The following is a 26,252-nucleotide window of genomic DNA, read 5'->3' as shown; positions in this document are numbered from 1 at the left end:
AGAAAAAAATGGTAGTGATGGCTAGCTGGCAAGTGGCATCGTATCATTTCAATTTCCATTTTGTCTACATACAATAGTAATAAACGCGATAATAATAATTATATTATACAATAATTAATCGATAATAATAATAATAATAATAGTAATAGTAATAATAATAATAGCAATAGTAATAATAAAATAAAAAAATAATAATAATATGGATAATAATATATTAATAACTACGAATTAAAACGCGATTTAAATACTAGTGGACAGATATGTTGTGATGCAGATCTTGATGGAATAAATTTTCTTCATTTTTCGTAGAAAAAAGAATTAATAATTTTACAATATTTAAGATTTGAAAATGTTTTTTCATAGTATTCACTGAAAAGAAAAAAAAAATGAAAACCGATATGAAAAAATGTAATTACGAACTAAAGAACTGAATAAAAATGAAATTTCTTATTATTTTTGAAAATGTTATTTAGAGAATAATTTGCGAAGAATTTCGATGTATATTAACCGATTATTCCTTCCTTCAATTCTCTTTACACTTTTCCAAATTTGATTTTAACTTTCGTTCTTATTCTTATTTAACTTATTTAACCTATCATCGTCGTGTCAAAACTGGCTAGAATACTGCAAACATATACAAGACTACAATTATCACGAAACTTCGACAATGAATCCAATACTTTCGTTATTTTTTCATATAACGGTAAACTGACCGATATAAATAACTGATTCGCGTCATCTTCTTCCACCCATTGAAAACTCTGGAAAGGAAAGATGAATCAACCAATTATATCGTCTCTATATCTCGTCGGATGAATAAGAGAGAAAATGAAATAAAAAAAAAAAAAAAAAAAAAAAAAAAAATGCACGAATCAGCAAAAGAACGTCGGTTGCTGATCGTCGAGTGCATCTGGCGTCAAAAGATGTTTAAAGAAATAACTTCAAGCAAAAACCTCGAATCGAATTGATAGCGAGTGATACCGTGACAACGAATTATTAAGGATCTTCTATCATGAATTTCTTATCAACTTTCCTTCCTTCTCTCACTAATTTCTTTAATATGATTTCACCGTGGGAAAGTATGAGGATTTTAGAAATTAAAAGTGTTCGTAACACAACCCTATTTCACAGCACAAAATCTCATCGATAATTTGTTAGTATTTATATGATTACGAATTAATAATGAGAATAGATTTATCATTAAAAAAAGAAAAAGGTTATATTCTTAATGTCGAGTTATTTTTAAGAGGAATTAATTAATCGAACTTATTACAAATCAAGATACGTAATTCATATATTATCTATTTATTGATTAACTAAGTACTATTTAACGATTTAAACTGACTTCATATTTAGTCTAACTCGTTAAACATTGATTATTATTTCAACAATATCGCTATATCGTTCGAAACTATCCGCGCAAATATCCCTAAACTTCATTTGAAAATTTGAATGATGTCGATATAGTTTTGCGATAAAAAAGTTCATATATAAAATAACAGAAAAATCAATCATCGTAAAAAAAAAAAAAAAAACAGAAGAATAAAGAGGTCAAGAAATATAACAACAATTTCGCAAACTGGAAAGACGACTATCACAATTTCAACAAAGTTTCGATTTGATCGATGTCTCGAAAATTACGAACCGGCTTCATGACTTTCCATAACTTTCGAGTAATCTAAAAGGATTATTCGCACAAATAATTTCAATCGAATAAAAAGAAAAAAAAAAGGGAAATTATTTTACACCATTTTTGGAAGATCCTCAGTAATTCATGGTTTTGTACTTTTCGAAGAACGCCAGCTAACCTCTCGTTACATATGTATATTAAATAATAAGATCATTATTAAAGATATATTTTAAAAATTATAACGCTTCTACAACCTCTGGCAATGAGGCGTTTAAATGAATAGATAAAAATAAAAATAATAATAAAAAAATAATTAATAATGATAATAATAATAATAATAAATAATTAATGATAATGATAATAATAAACAATAATAATAATAATAATAATAATAATAATTGATAATAATAATTAATAATAATGATAATAATAATGATTACTAATTGATAATAATTGATACTGATAATAATAATAATTAGTAATTGATAATAACAATTAATGATAATTATGATGAAGATAATAAAAATAAAAATAAATAATAATAATAATAATAATAATAATAAATAATAATAATAATACTAATAAATAATTAATGATAATGATAATAATAAACAATAATAATAATAATAATAATAATATAATTGATAATAATAATTAATAATAATGGTAATAATAATAATTACTAACTGATAATAATTGATACTGATAATAATAATTAATAATTGATAATAACAATTAATGATAATTATGATGACGATAATAATAATCAAAATAAATAAATAATAATAATAATAATAATAATAATATAATTGATAATTGATAATAATTGATAATAATAGTAATAATTGAAAATAATTAATAATAATAATAATAATAATAATAATAATAATAATAATAATAATGATAAAATAATCAGTTATTGATATGATAATTAATGATAATAATAATAATAACAATAAAAATAATAATAATAATAATCAATAATAATAATCAATAAAAATGACAATAATGATAATAATAAAGAATTAATAATAATAATAATGATAATAATAATAATAATAATAATAATAATAATAATAATAATAATAATAATAAATAGTAATACTCAATAGTAATAATAATAAAAATGGTAATGATAAACAATAATAATAATCAACAATAATAATAATAATCATGATGATAGTTATAGTGATAATAATAGTGATAATGACACTGATAATGATTATAAACAATAATAATAGTAATAATAATAGTAATGGTAATAGTAATAGTAATAATGATAATGATAATAATAATAATAGTAGTAATAATAATAATAATAATAATAATAATAAAAAATATTTTAATAGTAAACATGCAGGAAATCGTGATGAAGATTCTAGATTGGACGTCCAAGACTTCTATCATCATCGATTCATCCAACAAAATATATTAATACTATTCATTCAAGTTCAAAAAGCTACTAGCGCAACATATTTACTGGTCATACTAAAGAAAGGAGTAACATTTCGAAGTAGGAAAGTAATTGACAATAGTAGTGACCACAATAGTGATTCGTTTACGATCGCGATAACGTTCGTATAAAGTGCTTTCAAAATAGGAGCTGGTTTCAAATAAGAATTAAAAGTAGAGGAGAAGAAAAACAATATCAACGAAAAGACTGCGAAAAAGAATAGGAAGAACCGTTAAAGTAACTCGTTATATCATTTTACTACAATTCACTAAGGCTCTACTCGCTATAGTAACACCACTACAATTACAGATCAGAATAAAAAATCGAAATAAAATGTTCGACCGACTGAGAAACAAATTTTTTTTACAAGTTTCTTACCGTTTTTGTTGGAATATTGAAGAAATATTTGCATCGAGAATTTATGGTTGATATCATATCGATCGAACATCCTTGCAAAGTTATCTCGAAGATCGATCAAGGAAGACGAGAAGATATTGTGTGGATTTTGCAATGTTTATCGCTGCAATGCAATTCTTTGTGATATACAATTTTCTTTTCTTTTTTTTTGATTACGTAAAAGCTCAACTTGCGAATGAAAGAACGTTCTCAGTCTTTTCGAGCATATTCTTTATAATCTCTCATCTTCCTTTACGATAACAGGTTTCGGATCAAGAAAATGAAAGATAAATCATACAAAAAATACATAATTAACGCGGATTTTGTAATCACATTTGTTCAAAGGAAAGAAAAAAAGACTTAAACATATGTAAAAAAAAAAAAAAAAAAAAAAAAAGAAAAGACGAAAAAAAATACATTAACAAAACAAAGGAAATAAAGTAAAAGAAAAACAATTAAAGAACAAAGATGAGATGAATCGGAATAAGTAAAATGGATTATCATCATTGTCATACTTAAAATCATAGATTAAGACGAATCTCCGTTGATATGAAAAAGAGAAATATACATATAAATATGTATAAAAAAGAACATCTACTTAACCATCTAAAAAAAAAAATAAGAAATAAATGACACATAAAGATAAAGAAGGATTTGGAGAAGATATAATAATAATAATAATAATAATAATAATAATAATAATAATAATAATAATAATAATAATAAAAACATGGATACAGCATTGTCCGTTGATGAAAATACTTTCAAAGATAAGTGAAAACTTAATAAACGGACACACATTTGACAACGACGGTAATTCAATATTGTCAATTATCATTCTTTGATTTATGTAATAATTCAAGGCAATGCAAACGTGTAGAATATCGATCGAATACTCTGCGTTATTTTTCAATCACGTACGCACATGAGAGGAGAAGAGAGAGCAACGAAACAAGCTCTCGCATATCGGTCTCTACGAATCGATGATGTCGGTAACAAAATTATTTCGCTTTGGGTCATAGTAAAATGTATGATTGTTCAACGATAACTGTCATTAAACGCGATTAAGATAAGTCCAAAATTAAACCCAAAGAGTTTAGGTAGTTAAAAAAAAATAAATCATCATGTCAAAACCGGACGGGTAGCACGTTCGTTTGCACGACTTAGAAAAAATACGTGCAGAAACGTGATAAATATCTGAGATATTGAGAAATAAATGCTTCTCGCGGTTTTTCGATCGAGAAGGGGATGAAAAGGAAAACCGGAAGGGAGAGGGGTTTTGATCGGGGATTCAATTTTCATGGAAAAAGGAGATGTAACGTAGGAGAGAGGGTGAATATCGGGTTGAAAGGGGAGAAAAATCTGGATGAGGAGGGTGAGAATGGAGTGACTAGCGGCGGCGAGCTCTACAACTAAACAACAACAACAGTATTTTCAGTTATAACAACATTAACAAGTAAATTCTCCGCGTGTATGCGCTTACACGTCTCGTATGAATTTCCGTTTTTCACGCGTGCGCGTATACATAATGCACGCAAACAAAATGGGCGTCCCGAATTCGCCTGCGTTTATCTTTTTTGTACGAACATTTCATATACGTGCGCGTGCGCAGTTTGGAGAATGATTCGTATACGTGCGTGTCGCGTACGAGCATCGAATAGACATTTTTCTTCGTTTCTTCTTCGCTTAATTTTCCCTCCCATTTATTCCCCGTGTCTTGTCTTTCTTTCGAGCCTCGTTCCATAGTTTTCGGAAAGACGTGTTTCAAACGTTCACATTCATTCACACGAAAGTGAGAAATTCGCTTCGCATCGTGGCACGCATATATACGAAAGTATAACTTTCTGCTAGGCGGAAACGAATTCTCGAACGATCGCGACGGGAGATTTCTTACTGACGGAAGGAATCCGTTCCGCTTAGTTGGCGTACGCGCACGTGTTCGTATAAATAAGGCCTGTCATCTTGAATTTCGACAGCTGTCGAATCAACGCAATTTCGCTCGCATACGCGCTGCATTTTGTCTCGTCTCGTAAAACGGAAGTGAAGTAGGTCGAGCGGGCGAAGATGGATAGGTAAAGTGAGTACGAGCGGTGATGGTAAGTGGGTAAAGAAGAAGATAGGCAAGTATAAGTAAAAAAAGATCGATGAGATCCTGGTTTCATGGCCGTCGAAACAATGCCGATAAAGATGACGACGACAACGACGAAAATGACGTTAGACGATCGTTGCCGGCGTCGTGATTTTTCGGTACTCTACATGCCGATTGGCGGCACTTGTACGTAACGATATATGTAGAGTCGATAATCCTTGCTGGCCAGTACGACCGATCCATCGTCCATTAATGCGACATCGAAACACTGGGCATGCTTGACTTTGCTTTCGAGGGCCGAAACCAGTTGACCGTCTTGCGTGAAGATCGTCAGATTGAAGTTATTATGATTGTCTGCTATCAGTATTTCGCCTACGGCGTTGATTCCTACCCCGATCGGGTAATTGGTGATCCCTTCTCCACCGATTTGTCGAAGATAGGCACCCTCGTAATTGAACACCTTCACGCAATGGGCGCGATTGTCGCTAATGAAGATCTCTTGTTTGTCGTTCACGACTACTCCATTCGGGAATTCTAAGTGTTTTGAGCATCCGAATTTCTGAAGGACAATGCCGGCTTGGTCGAAAATAATCACGCGCATCACTTTGCATTCGACGACGACTATGCGCCCTTTCGAGTCGACCGTAACACCGCGCGGATGTTGCAATATATTTGCCCCAAATTTACGCACGAATTGACCATATTGGTTGTATATTTGTATCTGATGAGTCGGTGAACGTTCGGTAACAATTATGTCGCCCGATGTTTTCACTACTGCCACCCGATTTGGATAAAGCAATTGACCGTCTCGTTTACCACACTCCCCAAATTGGAATTTGAATCTACCCTCTTTATCGAATATTTGAATCCGATGATTGTTCGTGTCGGCTACGATAATGTCATTTTGCGCGTTCACCGCCACCCCCGAAGGTTCGGTAAACTGGCCTTCCATAACACCGAACTCGCCAAATTTGCAGTGATAAATCATTTTCTGTCGCTTGATCTGCGACTTCGGCGGGAATATCACTGTGGCGGACATCAGTTTCGAAGTAAGGTCAAGAACAGAGTCACTGGACGCGGCATTTGCCGCAACGGCAACAGACGTTGGCATTGGAAAATGATCGTTCGTAGTGACAACTGGATAAACATCGCTACCTCCGTTGCTCCATTTCTCGTAAGGATTCGCGTTTATACCGTTCAAATTAAGATCGCTGATCGTGGTTGAAAATGGGCCTAGGCTATTAGCCGAACTGAAACGCTTGGTGATGACAGTGCTGTTGGTATCGAAGGACGATGGCGATGTGGACGAGGCGCAGGTAGAAGTGGAGGATATCAGGCCGTTGCTGTAAGGGCGATCTAATAGAAGACCTCCCAAAGATCCAGCGCTACCGGGTCCATTGTTGGCATTGCTTCCACCGTTACCATTATTCGAGAGTGCCGTTGGTCGAGCGATAGGCGGTTGTTTCCCAATCGGGCCGGCGTTACTCTCGTTATTGCTTCGAACGTAACCGAACGTGTTTCGTACGCCTACTTGAATCGCCTGATAATTGCTGACGAATTCGAGATCGGCGGTTTGATTGGCAATGTCCGGCGTATAATTCAACAACAGTTGAAGTTTCGAGTCGAGTAGCTTCTTCACCATCAGTACCTCGGTAACAGTGGTGTATTTGGTTAACCGTTCGACAAATTCGCAAGTTTGAAGCATTTTATCGGCCATGTCGTTGGCCTTTTGCGTCAGAACGCCAAGAGACATTTGTTTCGTGGAAAATACCGATTCGAGCTCTTTCAATAATTCTTGCTTACGTTCTTCGAGCATCGATCGATAGAATTGAAACGTGTCATTGATTTCATTTTGCGCTTTGTGATACTGCACTTGTAGCCGTGCCGCTCCGTGATCGGCTGCTTTCACAGCGGCTCTTACATCCGCAGCTTTTGCTCTACATTCTTGAACTACTCTTGCCATCGCTTCGAGTTGTTGCGTCCCTACCTCGGATATGTGCGCGCAATCGTGTAACGGGCCAGGATGATCGGTAATTGCGCACTCCTTACAGACTAACGCTGTACAAGTGCGGCAAAAATATTTTAGCAATTCCTGTTTATGCCGAGGGCAATAAGGTACTTTCTCGCCGTTGCTGCTACCGCTGTTTATCACCAAATTGTTCTTTGGGATTTCGTTATTCGCGGTGCTGGTGGTAACCGTCTCGAGTTTCGAATCGCCCAAGTTGAGGACACGATGGCCTTCGAAGCAGTGCATGAACTGATGCGCCATCACGCAGTTAGGGCAGAGGAAATTCGCACAGTCGAAGCAACGAGCTACAGCGTCGGATTCGGTGGATTTGCACCCGGTGCAACGAACTCCACCGGCGCCTCCTAATCGGCACCGCGGGCAAGGTGCCTCTCCAGGTTTTTGCGAGTCGAGGCAAAGGTCGCAGCTGTCGACGTCGCAGATCGCCGAGTCGCTCGCAGGCGGAGAACTGCCGCTCACTGTAAGCGGAGACAGCGAGGCCAGGGATCCGATGGAATTCGCGCGCGATTCCAGCGAAAGTGTCGGCGAGGCCATCTTCAATCAACCGGCATCCCTGTTAACAAAAATAAACGCATTCCTTTAACAATCGTTTTATATTATACTTTTTTTAATTATATCCTTATTACCAATTTTGAAACATTGATAAATATAAAATACAATTTCCATTTCTCTATCAATTTTATATAAATTTTTTTCTCTCCCTTTTATTAATTTTTAATTCGATTATTGTTGAACCTTCAGTATTGAATTATAATTTTAGTCACATTTTATTCTACACATTGTATTTGTAAAAAAATGTTTCGGATATATGAATGTAGATAAGAATGATTTTATATATAAGATATATATAAATTAAATATAAAAATAAATTGAAAATGTAAAATAATATTTTTCATTTGAGTTTTTATTTTTGAGAATTTAACTTAAAAACTTGTTAAATATATGTGAATTTAATTAATAACTGATTGTATAGTAAATAAAGTTAATAGAAAATTATTCTATATTATTCTATACATATATATAAAATACAATTTTTTTTTCTCTACAAAATAATTTTAAAGAGAATTGAATTTGAAAATTTATCAAGTGCATAATACAGAATTAGGTTAAGTTAGGTTAGGTTAGCCAAAGAGTCGGAATTCTGTCTTATTATTAGTTCCTGTTATTTTCTATCTTATTATGTTTCTACATACTTAAACGGACATGATAACTCTGATCTTATATGACATAGCAAGAATGTTAATTATCAAAATTTAAATTATTATATTTGAATACAGATATGTGAATCATAGTAAAATAAAGATAAAGGAAATATTATAAATTCGAAATAATATTTTTTAATCTAATTTTATTACTCTTTTGTATCGTTCTTTTCTTTAAATTAGGATCTATATATATATATCAATCTCGATTTTTGTAACTATCATTATGTTTATAATTCAAAATCTTTTTAAAAGAGTATAATATCATTGATGATTACTGAATAAAATTAGATAAAGATATATGATTTCGTACCGCATTTTCTATGAATATAAAGCTTCTTTTAATGCTTTCTCTTAAACATGTAAAAATCAGTAAAAGAAAATTAATCATTTATAATGAAATTTATTATATGAAAGACAAGAAAAACATAAGCAATAAAATATTATTTAATGTTTTATTTTTCATGAAATAAGTTTTATAAATTTCAAATTACAATCTTTTGTAATTTTAAACTAATGATTTTTTGATATAAATATCTTTGAATATTTTTTTGTAGAAAAATAACAAACTGTATTGATTAGAATAGTCCTATTTAAAAAATTAAAGTTAACTGTGATCTTTAAAATCTATAGAAAATTTATTGATATAGTATAATGTATTTTTTTATATCAAACAACTTTTATCTTTTCTATCGTTCATATTTTTCAAAATATTTGAGCAGTTTGAGATAAATCAGATTCGTTACACATAAAAAAAAACTCGATTTAAAAATCTGCTAGAAATATAGTGAAATCGTCCATGTCTATTGTCAAAAATTAATCTATAAAAATTTAGACTATGAATGAAAAAATAACTACTCAAAAAATTTTAAATAAGTTACTTTAATTATTTATTAAAATGCTTAAATAACATTTATTCATAGCTAGTTGATCCGTTTTTCATACAGGCTCGACCGCATTAAAATTATTTGCGATTATTATTATGTTACTATTCAACTATTAAATTTTGCTTATCTTCTTCTTTGAAAAGAATATCGATCATCGGATGTGATTGTGATTTATCACGACCGGAAACTTGTTTCTTCTCGTTGTATATTTACGCGAATCGAATTCAAATTTATCTTTTCTTTATTTTTCATTTGTTTCCCTTTCCTTTCTCCAAATGACTCGTAAACAATTCACAAGGAAAAAATGTCATCTCTTTAATTAAATCGTTCCACTGGACGGTCCTGTTTTACCTGAACCTTCCGTAGATAGATGGACGGATAAAGGAAAAAGAGCAAAAGGGAAAGGCAGCGAACAGAAAGAAAAGAGGTCGGTACCCTGCGAGTCCAAGGTCATGAATGCGAAGGTTATCGTATATTTTCTAGTTGGCTTGGTGAACTTACGATGTTCCACGTGTCCTTCGTATTCGCAATTCCACGACGGAGTATAAAGACACAGAAGAAAGATGGAACAAGGGACGGATAAAAGTTAAAAGAAGGACAATAAACGGGAGAGTAAAGGAAGGAAAAGTGGGTGGAAGAGCAAAAGCAGAAGGAAGGAAGAAGGTAAAATGCGCGAATAACCGAATGGATGGAAACAAAGAACGTTTCACCGCTCCAGGAAATGCTTCTAAAGTCGGGCTACTCTTCTCTCTGGTACGCGGCGGTACCTTCGTGCAGGAATTTCGATCGAGTCCCAAGATAAAAGGTGAATGCTCCTAAGGGAAGCACTTGGACTCGAGGTCGCTGGAAAACTACATTTAACGTAGCGAATATCAAAAGAAATGTATTTCGAGAACAATGAAATATACAACAACATTGTTGTCTTAATTTTAAGATATGTAAAGTATCGAAATTTATTTCAATTATATTGTGATGAAATGAACAGGAATTTAAAAAAAAAACTATATACTATAATTGTACTATTAATATTAAATTTATATCAAATTATTTTCCATTTGCATTCATTAATTCACTATTATATCACTATTATATTTTATATCTAATTGCTATATTTAAAATTTTTTTTATATATCACTTTTAAACATGGTAAACATGGTAAAAACAAAAATAATCCTTTAATTTTGATTTTTGTTATATAAATTATATTATTTGTTTATTGTATGTTTTATTATTATGTATCTATGTATCTATGTATTATATGTTATTATATATTTTATACTTTTTGAAAACAAATATAACATAAAATATATATAAATTTCTATTGCATCATTATAATAATAGCAATATAATTTTACAGTTTTATAATCTTTTAATATTATATAAAATATTTTAATTATATAATTTAATATAACTATATAATTATATATCTATATATAATTTCTCTATTATATTCATTTGTGTATTATTCAGAGTTATTTATTTTCATTATTCTAAATATAATTAAAAAATTTTTAATTTTTTATTTATATTAGTTATTCAATATCAATATTTAATAATTGTAAAAATAAAAAAGGATTCGAATTTTGAAAAATTCTATTCGTAAAACAATTTTTAATCAAATATATAATGATAGAAATATATATACATATATAATCATAGAAAATAAGAGAAGAAGAGAAATTTGAATTAAATATATAAATAGTTTAAAATGAATAAAAATAAAAAACAAAAATATTATTCTATAATATTTAAACATTTGGATATTGACAATTTACAAGAAAAAATACAGTTTGAATTTGCAAAAATATTTGGACATCTTATATATAAGATTTTATGCACTAAAATGAACCATAAAATTTTCAATGTATCCAACTGTTAAAAATATATCAAAAGGAATATGGAAACTTTTTTAATATCCTTCTTGAATATTTAAAAGACGATTTATTTTAAGTATAAAAATTATTCATTTCATAAGATTTATATCATATTTCAATATATTTCAAAACATTTTGTTATCTTACATATTATATTTTAAATATAAAAATATATAAATCAAAATTATATCAATATTCGAATATATCAAATATACTTTTGGAAATAATTCAAGTAAATTTAGGAAAATAATAAATTTATTCGAATATTCTTTGAAATATTTATTTATAAAACACCAACAATACGAACGCTTAATTTCTTTGACGAGGGAGAATTAAGAAGAAAAAAAAAAAAAATGTTTGAACGTGAAAGATTCTAAGGAGGCATAACAATAGAAAATTGTGAATCGGAAATGGAGAAGGGGAGGAAGAAAAAGGGGAAGAGTAAGATGGAAGCGAGAGTAGGGGAAGTGGTAAGATAGAAGAGCGCAGTGCCGCCGAAGGTAGAGTGCGTGCACCCCGATCGATGAACGTCGTTCAGGGGTCACGCCGCGCCGCACCACGCCGCACCGCACCCCTCTGAGCCACGACGCGTTCTCCCTCCCGATCCTTGCCTACTCATAGACCCCACAAGTGTATTGACTCCCTATCCCCCACCACCATCCTCCAGCGGCTGCCAACTTGAAAAGGAGAGAAGGAGAAGAGACGAAAAGAATATCTATAGCAGTGACCGCTGCGATCTACGACCTTGGACGAGAAAGGTCTCGAATCAGCCTTGCGAGTCATCGGGAAAATCCCTTACTAGTCAACAATCGTACTCTTTTTTTAATTTACTTAATCATCATTTCCTTCTTGCGATTTCATTTTGTTTCTATCACGATTGTATCTAATAATTTTCGGTATAATAATTCCGTATATATGCTGCATTTAATAGTATGATATAGTAAATTCGAATTCATTAACGAATTAAACTTCGATATATAAATGAAAGTTTATAAAATATCGGTTTGCAGAGTCTGAAGTGATTTTATTAAAGAATAATTAATTTACAATTTCCCCATAATTTTTATTGTTTGACAGACAAGTATATTTTGTCTTTAAAAAACAAAAGGAAAAAGAAGAACAAATTAATCATTTGTTAAACGATTAAATGTTAAAAAAAAAATCAAGTTGAAATCGTATATATTCTCTAGTTAATAGAATAACCAGAATAATCAATGCAGACGATGTAAGATCGCTAGTTGATTTTTTTTTTTTCTTATTTCTCTCTGCTTCCGACGAAGAAGATAGCCGCCGTGTATTCTGCCCTCTATGTTTTTATAACAGTGTAAACCAATGTCTGTATACACGACACGGTATTAATTCTACCGGCTGTCTAGGCGATTGGATCTCTTCGGGAAGAACACTCTCAAGGGCGAACCATAAATCTTGTCGCCCCTCGCTGGGCCACCTTTGTAAACCAGTACCTAGCAATCACGCCTAAGTGCATCGAGAAAATCGCGAGAGGCGACAAGACGGTTTGTAGAATTGCGTATCCTTTTACACGCGTAATTGTGGGATATGATGCATATCTATAAAGTATCAATGTAACGATATCATTTTGTTTTTTCAGTTAACTGTATAAATGCATCGTTATTTAATTGCTTTCCAATAATTGTTTAACGTTCAAAAGAATTAAAGGGGAGGTATTTTTTTATTTTTAAAAAAATAAATAAAATAGAAATATTGCTTGTGTACATTTATTTCATCTATCATTTTTTTTACGAATGTAAATCTTGTAACTATTTTTTTTTTTTTTTTTTTTTTTTTTTGATTAGAAATTGTGCAAATCTTTTGTATAATTTTTATTCAATATGAAATATACGTAGTTTATGTGTATACAAGTATGAAAAATATGTGTTATCGCAAGCTTCGAATTTTGCAACAATATTGTAACTAATTTATATAAAATAAGTTACCGAATTTTCTAATATTCAAATTTTCATGGTCGATATATTTTTTCATTGAGACAAATACATTTATAACCATTTGAAAAAAGGAAAACGAGATTATTCGAGAAGATGACTAGAGTTGCTGGGGAAGCAGCGATACGTTTTGAAACGAAGACTGCAGCACGGTTGAATGCACTGTAGGAAGGGGTGGCGGACAGCGCGTCTGGTTTCTATGGAAACACTGCATCGACCTCTCCAACCCTTCGACAGGGGTTCCGACGAGGGTCGAGTCCGTCACCAATAGTGGTGGGATTGAAGGAGGGGTAACCGCCCCTTTGGAGAACGCTAACTGCCGGTGCATCGCCATTCGACGCAACGCGGCAATGCGTATTTCTCGTTTACAGAATGATTGTGAAACAAATAATGTATAAATCTTTTGTTTAATCTCAGATTTAGATCTGCTAAAACACAAAAATATAATAGATAGAAATTCAATGATGAATTAAAAAAATCTTGTAAACAGATATTTATCGAAGGATAAATTTTTATACAAAGATAGATCAAAAATATGATGCGATGTAAAATAAAAAAATAAAAAATTAAATTTAATATAAAATGTATCGTAAAAATGGATAAATATATATCAATAATGTTTTATTCTTATGCTTTTTGACACTTTATTATTGTTTATTTACTTTTTAGATATTAAATATATGTTTAAACAAAAAAAATCGAAAATGGAGATATTGAATCCGAAGCATAATAGATTTAATTTATACTGTAATGATATTACAGATAATATGAATATATTAAAAAAATAAATGATAAAATAAATAAAGTGAATCATTGTTTAATTTTATTACACATACATATATATAAATTAATTATATCAGTTTTTGTGAATTATCTTTATGAATTAATTATTAATTCATCGCATTGTTGATATTTATAAATATATATATAATATAAAATATTCGATCGTGTAAATGATTTACAAAATATATGTAACATACATATATAATACAAATGCACATATCGAACAAAATTAATGAAAGCCATGAGAAAAATAATACCATATAGTATTTTATAGAGTTACAAAATTTTTACGTTACATTGATACATTATTTAATACAATAGTACAAAATAGTACAAGATTATTTTAATGGATATTTTTATTTAATATGATAAAATGTTTATTTCATATAAAAAAAATTAAACAATAGAAACTCTTCTATCCTGCTTGAACGAGAACAGAGATAATTTAGTTATTGTTCCGAGTCGAATGATCTAGTTAATAGAAAAGTAAATAAAAAATATTTTAAATATCACATAAAAATTTCGATAAGATGAAATTCAAAAATAAAATCTTGATTAATTCAAATCTTAATTCAAAGATTTTAATTTGTGCTTTGAGATATAAATTATCAAGGTTAAATATTGAATATTAGGATAAAAATCAAAATTGTTATTTTTTTAATAATAAAAAATATTTATTTCTAGTTTTTCAAATTAAAAATAATATTTAATTTGTGAAAGAATTTTCTCATTTTTATTTTTATTGTATTATTAATATTGATTATTAATATTTGTTTTTTATTTCTTATATTATAAATATATGTAATAAAGAATCAAAATGAATATGCGAAATGATTTTATAATATAAACGAATAAATTAATCTTTATAAAATAATAAAATAATTTTTTTTAATAATTTTGATCTATTTAATAAATTTTATTCCAAATTATTCATAATATGTCTGATCAACATTATATTGCATAATATTATACACTTGTAATATCTTAGAAATTTATTTAACAAGAATTAATTTTTATACGTTCAATTTGTAGGATTGGATACAATTTTTCTTACTACTCGAAAATAAATCATAATTAATTTTTTTATTCCATTTTAACAACATCTTACGTTTTACGTAAAACGAATAAACGTTTCGACGATTTACACGTATAAATATAAAATCTTTTTATAATACGAATTCATTTCTTTCTTTCTTTCGTTCTGTGAAATATATAATTACAATAATCTTAACGCAGCAATTGACTTACGATGTTTTGCAATTAATCTACTAGCTAAAAACATCTGTTCACCGTGAGAACCGTCGAGGATAAAATCATGGAGTCGGGAGTACTACGTTTGTGGCGTCGTCGAACTCGTGTGAGCATGACGACGAGACCGCTCGCGAGAGAACGGTTTTCCGGAAGTGGCGCTCGTTTCGCCGTGGAACGGTTTACGAGCGGCAGTGTTACGATGCCGAGCACCGCCTGTGCACTGAATGTGCCAGGGTTCACTGTACCCAGCGAACTTCGCCGATGCCGGAAGGTCGCTGTAACGCCACACGATACAGAAAATCGATTTCTAGTTCGGATTCTATCACGATAACTTACGCGCAACCTCCTCTACTAGACCAGTTTAGATGCTGTTTCCTATATACGCCTCTCTCCTATTTCGTATTTATATCACTTTCATAACAGTTTGCGCTTCGTTACTAATTTTTCTTAGATTCAAATCATCGACTTGGAATTTCCACGAATTCTTTTTCTATTTTTTTTATTTCTATTATAATCATCGCCTCATTTATCATTTAAATTTAAATTTAACTTTTTTATATTGTTATTTAATTTTATAATTGAAATATAGCGATGAAATTTTATATTTAATTTATAATTTATGAACAAAATTTTACACACAAAACGAGAGAAAAGTTAATATCATTAATCATTCAATGTTTTATTTCGAATAATGCAAAATTTACATAGAAATTGCTATAGAAATGAAATAAAAATAAATATAAGTTTGAATTAAATTGTATAAATGTTTTTGAAACAACGTCTAAGAAAGAAGGTATTATGATAAAAATTTAAATATCAATTATTCTCTTCGTTTCCTCGATATTTACACACAGAACAAACATGTTAATCCATACAATATTCGATATTTGAAATATCTACTTTCTTAATGTTCATAGTAATAAAAGAAGGAAGCAAACAGTTAATTTTTTTTACCAATTGGATAAAATATATATATATATAGATTAATGAACATCTCCATTTATAATGTCGGATCTCTCTTTGTTCGTGAGACAAATACTTTAAAGCAATAGAGAGCGAAAAAATACGACACACATAGAGAGAAAGAGAGAGAAAGAGAGGGGTCAAGAGGAGCCAAGGATCGAGGAAAGGATTAACGCGAGGAGTAATAGAAGAGAAGAGAGGAAAAGAAAAAGAGGGAAAAGGTTCAAGCACCATTTGACCAGTCTCTGAATCATCGTTAAGCCGACCGTTACACGACTACTCGTTAAATCACAAATGTGGGTGGCTCAGATGAGTCTTATGGTTAAAACAACACGACTATACGAATATTTGTAAGAATTTTATATTATATTGTTTGTAGTAATTTCGAAATAATCCGCTCTGAAAAATTTCGTTTCTGAATGGATTTTTATTTACTATGTACTTTGACATTTAAAAATTTCAATGAGATAAAAGATTTTGAAATTTATATGATATAATTGAACGCATATATATATTTAAGAATTATATGTATATATATGTATATATTCTTAAATTATTAATGAATTGATATTTTGATTTTTGATATATTATTGATAATATTATTTATAATATGATATTCTTTACAAAAATTATTGATGAAAATAATTTAGAAGATCGTAAATTCAAATAAAATTTTATGAAATTGTAAAATAAAAATAAATATATATAATTACAAATAATAATATTTGTTTTAGAGAAAAAATATATATTCAGTTTTTTATTGGGATGAAAATCATATTATCATAAATGTGTGGATTTTTTTATTCAAATAAAAGTTGTATCGTATAATTTCTATTGAACTTGTGAAATTATTTTTCTTAATTCATGAAAGAATATTCAAATGGCAATAATGAATCAAAAGATATCTTTTGTTTTAAAGATTTCTAATCAATGTTATACAATATATAATCTATATAAGTTAGTGAGCATAATAATTTTGTTTAATAATATTCTTCCTCTATCATAATGTATATATGCAATATATCAATGGAACACAAAGATGAAGTAGGGAGACGAACGGAAATGTCTAATTTTAGAAATGAGTCTGGGATTGTCTACACGAGTAGAATTAAATTTATCAATTAATTAATCTCTTTGAAATAAGTTAATTTTGATTATATTGATTTGTTTTTTGAATATTCTTACAATATTCACTGTATGTATTTTAAATGATGCTGCAAATCATTTTCAGAATATAATTATATATTTTATTTTCATTATTTTCAAATTTTTATTTTAATTTTTTTTTAGTAATTTATTATCATTTTTTGTTTCTAATAAATCATATTATGTAATATTAATTTGAACAAAAAAGATTGAATAGAATAAAAACAATTATTTTGTAAAGATTCTTAAATTTATTTATATTATTTATATTGTTTATTTATAAAATCATTTCGCATATTCATTTTAAAATAATATATTTTAAAAGAAAATAAAAAATTACATCTTTAAAGCTTATGTGACATCACAAAAAATTTATTTAGTAATTAAAGAATAAAAGAGTAATTATCAAATTTTTTTATTTGAGATATTGATATTTTCGTCCATTTTAATTTATGATCTCGATATTTTTTATATTATATTATAATTCCTATATATTATATATACAGAATAATATATATAAAATATATATTTGAGATGAATAAAAATCTGATTTTTAAATTCGAAATTCACAATGTTTGTTTTTTTTTCTTTTCTTTTTTTCAAAAACTAAAATCTTAACAAATCTTAATTTCTGAAAATTTTTCGAATTTAAATCTGTTAATCAATCAAGAATTCAATTTTCAAGAATTCTCATACTTTGTATAGGATTTATTTATCAATTCTCATACGTATAAATGACGTACCATTGATTTTTTTATGCGAGGCAATAAAAGAAAATGTAGTTTAAAGTTTTAAACCGGTCTACAATCTTAAAACTTCATTCACAATCGGTATAACTACTAAATACTTAGATGGTTTAATTTATGACTTCGCTATATCCGTACTATACAAAAGAAATTTTTCGGTTTAACTTTTTGTGTGTAACGGCAATGAAAAGTTTTCACGGATAGATTTCACGGCAATAGGTTTTTATGTCTGAACAACGGTGCAAAAGATTGTCAAAGAATATAAGTACTTACATACCAACGTATCTCTGACCGTGGCTACAAAGAGGCAGTAGGAGGGACAAAAACAGACGGAGCAGACGAAAGGACGAGAAGCTTTACAAGAGGCATCGACGAAAAGCACACACCTGTAGCGCGTCTACAGCGACTACACCAACAAAGGAAGTTTCGCAAAAAAAAAATTTGTACGAGGTTTATGCCTCGATGAAAATGCGATATCGTTCACGGAATCGTGAATTTTGCACAATGGAATAATATCTAGAAAAGGACACTTTTGTTTCGAAGTATATACAATTTTTTATATAGAATTTAAAATATCTGATAAATGAGTCAGTGAATGGGTAAGAGAAATCGTGTATCACGAATTATATCGAATGAAATTCAAATAATGTGTTAAATAGTGTTAATGAAGCATGATGAAAACGAATTATGACGATATGAATTCGTAATTAATTCAAATACACACAAGTGTAATCTATTAATTTAAAATGCATATAATGTGAAACGTTTTGCATATTTCGATCTCAAACAAAGAATGTTTTTAATCAATTAATGAACTATAAACGATGGATGGTAAGTCGAGCATAAAATCTTATTTTTGCAGCATATGCAACATGAATTTATAGTTTATATTTTATAATATTTTATAATCAACTATAATATTATAGATATTTTCAGAATTTTTTTAAAATTAAATTATATTTGATAATAATACATATTTTCAAAAATATATTTACTAAAAATTAGAATAATGATTGAAAACTTTAATTATATTAAAAATAAAAAAAATTATTTTTTTATATAAATGTGTATTAGTTATAGCTATTCGTGAAAATATTATTTTGACGATATTATATTGATAACAAATAATTCGAAAAGAATTTTAAAAAAAGCAGATAAATTTGTGAATTACAGAAATTGAAATCTTTTGTTGTAAAAATAGTACTTGTTATAAATCAGATTCTTGAAAAGTTGAAAATTTAAGATATCGTTTTAATTTTAACCCAGCAGATATCCATTCTTTCTCTTTGTAAAGTAAAAAAAAAAAAAAAAAAACTGTAAATAGAAGTAGGTTTTCAGATAGGTTTTTCGTACTATCCTTCTTTCTTTTGTGTTTTTTTTACAAAATTTTTCACATTTCTTTTTATATTTTATATTTAACATTATATCTCTGTGATATCGCTGTCGCTGTCACTATTAGTTACAGAAGATATATAGCTTAAGTATTATTTTTAAATCATAAAAAGTATTAATTATTATTAAGTATTAATTATTAAATTATAAAAAATTATTAAATAAAAAAAATATAAAATATAATCGATAAATCATTTATATATTAAATGATATAAAAATCACGAATAAATTTTAATATTTGATTAAATATTTACTCATATAAAACAATTTCAAATAATTGTGCTATATTTAAAAAATTTCGTATAATTTCTTTGACATTAATCATTTTTATTATTTATCTAGTTGAAAGTAATTTTGTGATAAATTTGAATACATATAAATATGTCAGTATTTTTCAATCTTTTTTAAGTAGCAATTAAACTTTTTTGTAAACTTTAAAATAAGATAAAGAAAATTCAAAATATTAATTAAAATTTAAGAAGAAATTAATTAATCCATGATAATGAATTTTCATTATTACAGTAACCAATGATACTTTGAATAAATTAGCAATAGGATTAGTTTAACTCGGATAAATTATGATAATATAATTAAAACAAATAAATGTTATAAATCATTAAATAAAGATAACAATAAAACACTTAGCGATTCCTTTGTGAGATGACTCATAAATCGAGAAATTGATATATTTATTTATGCCATTTGATAAGTTTCAGTATAGTGTTTTTAATTACTCATAAATATTAAAAATTTTATCATTGTGATAATATTGATGTCTGTTATGAGCAAGAAGAATTCTCATTTTATTTAGAGCAATGAATAATGGAATTTTTTAGACAATTAAATAAATTCGTTTTTTCTATTAAAAAAAGTTATTTAAAGATTATTTGTGAAAAATATACAATAATAATAAACAATATTAAATAAATATAAAAACTTTTGAATTTAACAATTTTTTATATTATTCATTCCAATTTCCAAATCTTTCTTTGAATTGAATTGAATTCAATAATTGTTTTTAATGTTATTATTTCACATGTTGTACTTTCTGTCGTTTAAACATATTTATAAGTATATATATCAGTAAACATATCTACTTTTTTATTTCTCAATGAACTTTTCAATGTACCCGTTAATTTTTTGTTTTTATTTCATTTTATTAAATAGATTGATTTGTCAATTTCATATTCATAGTTCTAATTTTATTCTAATATATTTAGAATTTTTCATTTCGTCATATTCTTAAAATAATATTCTCTTACAATTAGATGTACAATTGGATAATCGAATGTTTCATAATTGAAATTTGATAATCGAATTTTTCGTTAATCGATAATCGATCGTTTCATTAATAGAGATTTTAATAATTGAGACTGTCCATTTTAGTTCCATTTTCTCTAACAGTGATATTCTTTGTTATATTTTATTCTTAGAAGCATTAAAATAATGAAAAAGTTATTATATCGCTCTTTAATTCCTTTATATAGATATTTATTGGAATATTTATGATAAATTCATTTTATATAAATAGTATTTTATTTTTTATTCTCATTAGAATTTCTCATAAAAACTAATTCACATCAAAATAGTTATAATATTAAAGAAAACAATAATCATTATAAAAAATATTTTTTATAAGATGATAGAACACTAAAAATTAAACATTTTAGAGATATTAAAAAATTTAATGTAGTAGCAATATATATATTAATTTTAACATTTTATATTATAAAATTATAAAATAAAATTATATTATAAATATACATTTTATAATTATGAAGCTATTATTATATTTCTACCAATTTTATATGTATTTAAGTAATCATTTTAACGAGATACGAATTTATTATCATAATATGAATGAATGGAAATAATATTATATTATGGATGTGAAAATTAATATTTATATTTTCAAATAATTTTTCTATTTAATATGTTTGTATATGAAACTTGATATGAAACCAAGTTTTATATTACCAATTCTAAAATTAATAAATGAAAAAATTTATCCTTAAAAAAAAAATAAAGATATAATCTCTAATTAAATTCTTCTATTTTATTTCAAGTCTTTACTTGAATTAATTAGTTACTGGAATTAATTATTCATTATATTATGAAAGTATATAAGAATAATTAATTCACTTCAAAATTCTTATTTCAGTTTAATCTTTAATTAATATTTGCATATAAATAAACCATTTTGTTTATTTTAAAAAATAGACGCGTTAAAAAAAGAAAAATCTCAGAAAAATCTTATTTTCCAAGTTTTGTTGAGAACAAATTTTATTTGAAATTGAATTTATTTTATGTTATTATTTTTAATACTTTTATCTTAAAATATAATAGATAATTCATTTATAATGATAATCATAATTTCAGATAATTAATCAAAATTTTTTTTTCAAAACTTGACAATTTTTTTTAATATTTTATTTCAACGAAATATTCGTCAAAATAATGTTACGTAAATTAGCATTGATTCAAAATAACAGAAAGAGCAAATATAAATCAAACTCTGATATCACTCTGATGTTTCTACTAAAACTGAACATTTATGAAATAAATTATCATGAATATTTCACTTGAAATATTCCTAGATCTTATTTCATTTCATACTCACACCGGTAATTATCTATGATAAAATTAGCTGGAAAATTTCGAAAATGCATCACGAATTATGGCCCACCTACTGGTTATATTAATTAACCAAATTTTGCATTTCGTAGAAGATTGAACGAGCGGATGAATCTATCAACGGATTGTTGCCTCCTTGTCTTAATAATATCGTGTTAATATCCATCGAGCTATATTTCATAAAACAGTCATCCCCGTGCACAGCAGGTAGGCGAAATAAGAGAAGAGAAGGGAAATGTTGAACGTTCTTCTTTTTAATAAACCAGAGAAATATAATACACGAGAAAACATAAGGGTACATTGTCGATTCACCCGCATGCGTGTCCTCCTTACGCGCGAATTCCTATACGCGCGCTTGTTCACGCGTACGCGGTCTTTAACATTGATGTACGCACGCACGTGAAGCATGAAGGTAATGGGACAAAGGGATGCGGGAAAAAAGGAGTCGTTCAAGAAGAACAGATGTGAATGAAGTTTAAAGAAAAAAGGTAAGTAAGAAATTGATTTTCTTATAACGTGTTCAAAATTTTTGAATTTGATTTTTACTAGAATGGAAACCTATTAGATAGGTAAGCAAGAAGGTTAACAAGAAAAAAGAAAAATCTGAGACAAATATTCTATGTGCAAAAATAAGAACATATATATATATGTGTTAGATATCTTTGAGATTTTCAATTATAATAATTTTATATTATCCAAAAGAAATATAGAACATAATTAAAAAGCGTTTTGAAAAAAGTAAATATTTTTTGTAAATATTGTGGATAAAATGATATGAAACGAAATTAAATTTACGATAAACAACGATATGTATGTACAAAAATAGGTACAATTGTTTTGGAATGGTATTATAGATGTTTATCTATATTGTTTATAACACATTCTATATTTTTTTTTAATGTGTGTAATGTTTTAATAAAACTTTTATTATATAACATTATAGTTTTATTTTTATCTATTGATTATACATAAAACTTAGTGATACTTTTGCACGTTAAAACCTGAACCCCTCACCCTGTATAGAAAGACACGTAGGAGGATGAAAACAAGTATGGTGGAAAGTGAATCCTTTGTAAACGAATCAATAATCTTATCCTCCGCTTTGCTCCTCCCTGTTATTTTTCTTTCAAATTCTCATAACTATCAATTTATTTTATAGAAAAAAATATACATTATCAATCTTTTGTTCGAATATAAGATTCCAATTTTATTATTTAAATATTAATGCTTAAATATTAATCTTTCGTACATGTCGAAATATATTTTCAAAAACGATAGACAATATGGATTTTTTTTATTGTTTTATATTATTTGTTTATTTTGGGTTAAATATTAGTTATTAATACTAATTTTATTATTATTATGATTATTATTTGGGCTAAATGTTTATCGAAGTTTCTAATTTAATATAGAAATGATTGTAAAGAAAGATGAATTTCTTTTAAACTTTCTTCAATAAAAAAATAAAAATTCATATAGAAAAATTTTACAATGGGAATTTTTGGATCAATAAAAAATTAATATTCATTATAGCATGATTTTCTCGCTGGAATTATAATATCGAATGGATTGTGGTTAATGTTTTTAAAGCTCTATAAATCATTATGTATAATAAAAAAGATGAGGAAAAAACAAGAAAATATAAAATTTCAAAATAAAAAATTCACAAAAATAATAGTTTCGTATAAAATTCTTTTTTTTTTTTTTTTTGATTAAATAAATTTGTTCGTTGTTTATTAAAATATCAAATGTAAGTGGATAATCATTTTAAATTCTCAAATTATTTTGCCTTCATCATATTTTTTGTCGTGCGATATAAAGTGTGATATAATCAGATCTGATCATTATTTCTTTGCAATTATGCCTTTCTTTGGGATATTAATATTAATGAGTTTGCAAACATTTTATAATTTCTTTCTCAATTACGTCACAATAAACCATCTATTTTTGAAAATAGCTGCACTCTTTCATTTTTTTACAGACTTGTCAACTTATTGTAATCAACATATATATAACACGATGTTAATATATTTATGGGATATCTTTGATAGATTCTAAAGCTCAAAATAAGCATAAAAGTATTGCTCGCTTAAGCATCGATTCTTGGAAATGGAATCTCGGAATGAACTTCGAGCATGCTGAATGAAACTTGATATCAATCGTTAATTATTTCAGCACATATCGATGCATCATGGACATCGATATCTCACTGAGCTTATCTCTTCTTTTTATTTCTTCAATTGAATTCTCAGAAGTCACGTATTTCTGTAGTCATTTAAATATTGTAAACAAAAATTTAAGTCTGTATTAGAAGCCTGTCAGGAATAGAATGTGATAACGGAGTGATTTTCTTCATTCAAACATACAAATTTCAATTATTTATTACTTAAATAAATAAGTCTTATATATATATATAAGGTTTATATATATATGAATTTTTGCATTTGCTTTGATTTCTAAAATGGACTCTTTGAAGATGCCTTATGAATATATTATTATTTTGTATATAAATTAAAATAATCATTTATTATATGATTAATCAGTCTCTGACAATTATATAATTAAATAATAAGTCAATAAATTTTTTTCTACTATATATATTATATTTATTATTATTATATATTTATTCATACTTTATTAAAAATATTTGCAAAATTATTTATTCTTATTTTTTTATTATATATTAAAACTAATAACTATTACATTCTAAACATTATATATAAAACAAAGAATTATTATATTGTACATTACTGAAAAAGATTGTATTGAAAGATTTTAAAAGTTTACATTGCGTTAAAAAATTTATTTAGTCAAATTTAGATTGATATAATAAAAGATTATATAATTTTTATTCGATAAAAATTTTACTCGTATTTTTTATTCTATTCTATATATTCATAGGTTTTATTTCATATTTCATTATTTCGAATTTATCTCCAGTTAATGTTAAATTTTTAAATATTTAATTTCTTTTCATTTTTTTTTCCAATTTAACAAAGTTATTAGTTTAACAAAGTATTTAGCAAATATATCATTAAATATCGCAGGTTAAAGTAATAAAAATATGTTCGATGGTGATGAAAAAGAAAGTTTTATATTTCTTTTTATCGTTTGAAGATTATGCGAATTTCGTTTCTCAAAAATAAATTTTCACAATTTTTTAGTCGGCGACAAATGTTGGAAAACGAACTAGGCTTGGTGATTTCACGTGTTAATTAAGTTGAGGAGTTGGAATGGAAGGAATGGAGGAGTAGTGTCGAATTTATTTGATTTTAATAAAATTTGCTCTTGAGAAAACTTCTGTGAATTTGTTCGTTTTCATTTATTTATCTTGATATTTGATTACTTTTTCACTTTTTCATTTTTTACTATTTTCTTGTAATTTTAAAATTATGTTTCGTTTGCTTGTTTACGAATAAATTTTTTTAATGAATTTTCCAAATTTCAATATTTATATTATTTATAATGCATTTAATTGAAAATTTATAAAATAAAGAAAAAGGAAAAAAATGAAAAAAAAACTATTGCTTGTTGAGGAAACAGAAAAGGGGATGCAGAAAATTAAAAGGAATTAAAATTAAATAAAAATTTTTTCTATAGAATGTAATTGAATGAATGAATGTTTTTTCTATTCAATGTAAAAATAAAAATTTTGCAAATAACTTATATTTAAAATAATAGTTACATGAAGAAGAAGTTATTTATACTTTCTACTTTAATTATACATACTATTTTACAAAATATTATTTTGAAATGAAATTCTTATATTATAAATCTATTGAAAATCGTTGAAAATCCATTCAATGTAGTATTTTCAAT

The 26,252-nt window shown here is 27.2% G+C and overlaps 1 protein-coding gene across 1 annotated transcript in view; it reads right to left on the bottom strand.

The window, feature by feature from the left end:
• Nucleotides 1–4,122: 4,122 nt before the first annotated feature.
• Nucleotides 4,123–26,252, bottom strand: part of brat (tripartite motif-containing protein brain tumor) — an 85,798-nt gene continuing 63,668 nt past the window's right edge. Inside the window, exon 2 of the mRNA XM_012491343.3 lies at nt 4,123–8,147. Coding sequence (XP_012346797.1) covers nt 5,732–8,128 — 2,397 coding nt within the window. The 5' untranslated portion in view covers nt 8,129–8,147 and the 3' untranslated portion in view covers nt 4,123–5,731. The remainder of the gene's footprint in view (nt 8,148–26,252) is intronic.

The sequence above is a fragment of the Apis florea genome, unplaced genomic scaffold (genome assembly GCF_048593485.1).
Source record: "Apis florea isolate Af1SG1 unplaced genomic scaffold, ASM4859348v1 contig_3078_pilon, whole genome shotgun sequence".
In the NCBI taxonomy this organism is placed as follows: Eukaryota; Metazoa; Arthropoda; class Insecta; order Hymenoptera; family Apidae; genus Apis; species Apis florea.
The sequence above is the reverse complement of the archived record's forward strand: the minus strand, read 5'-3'. Positions and strand labels throughout refer to the sequence as shown.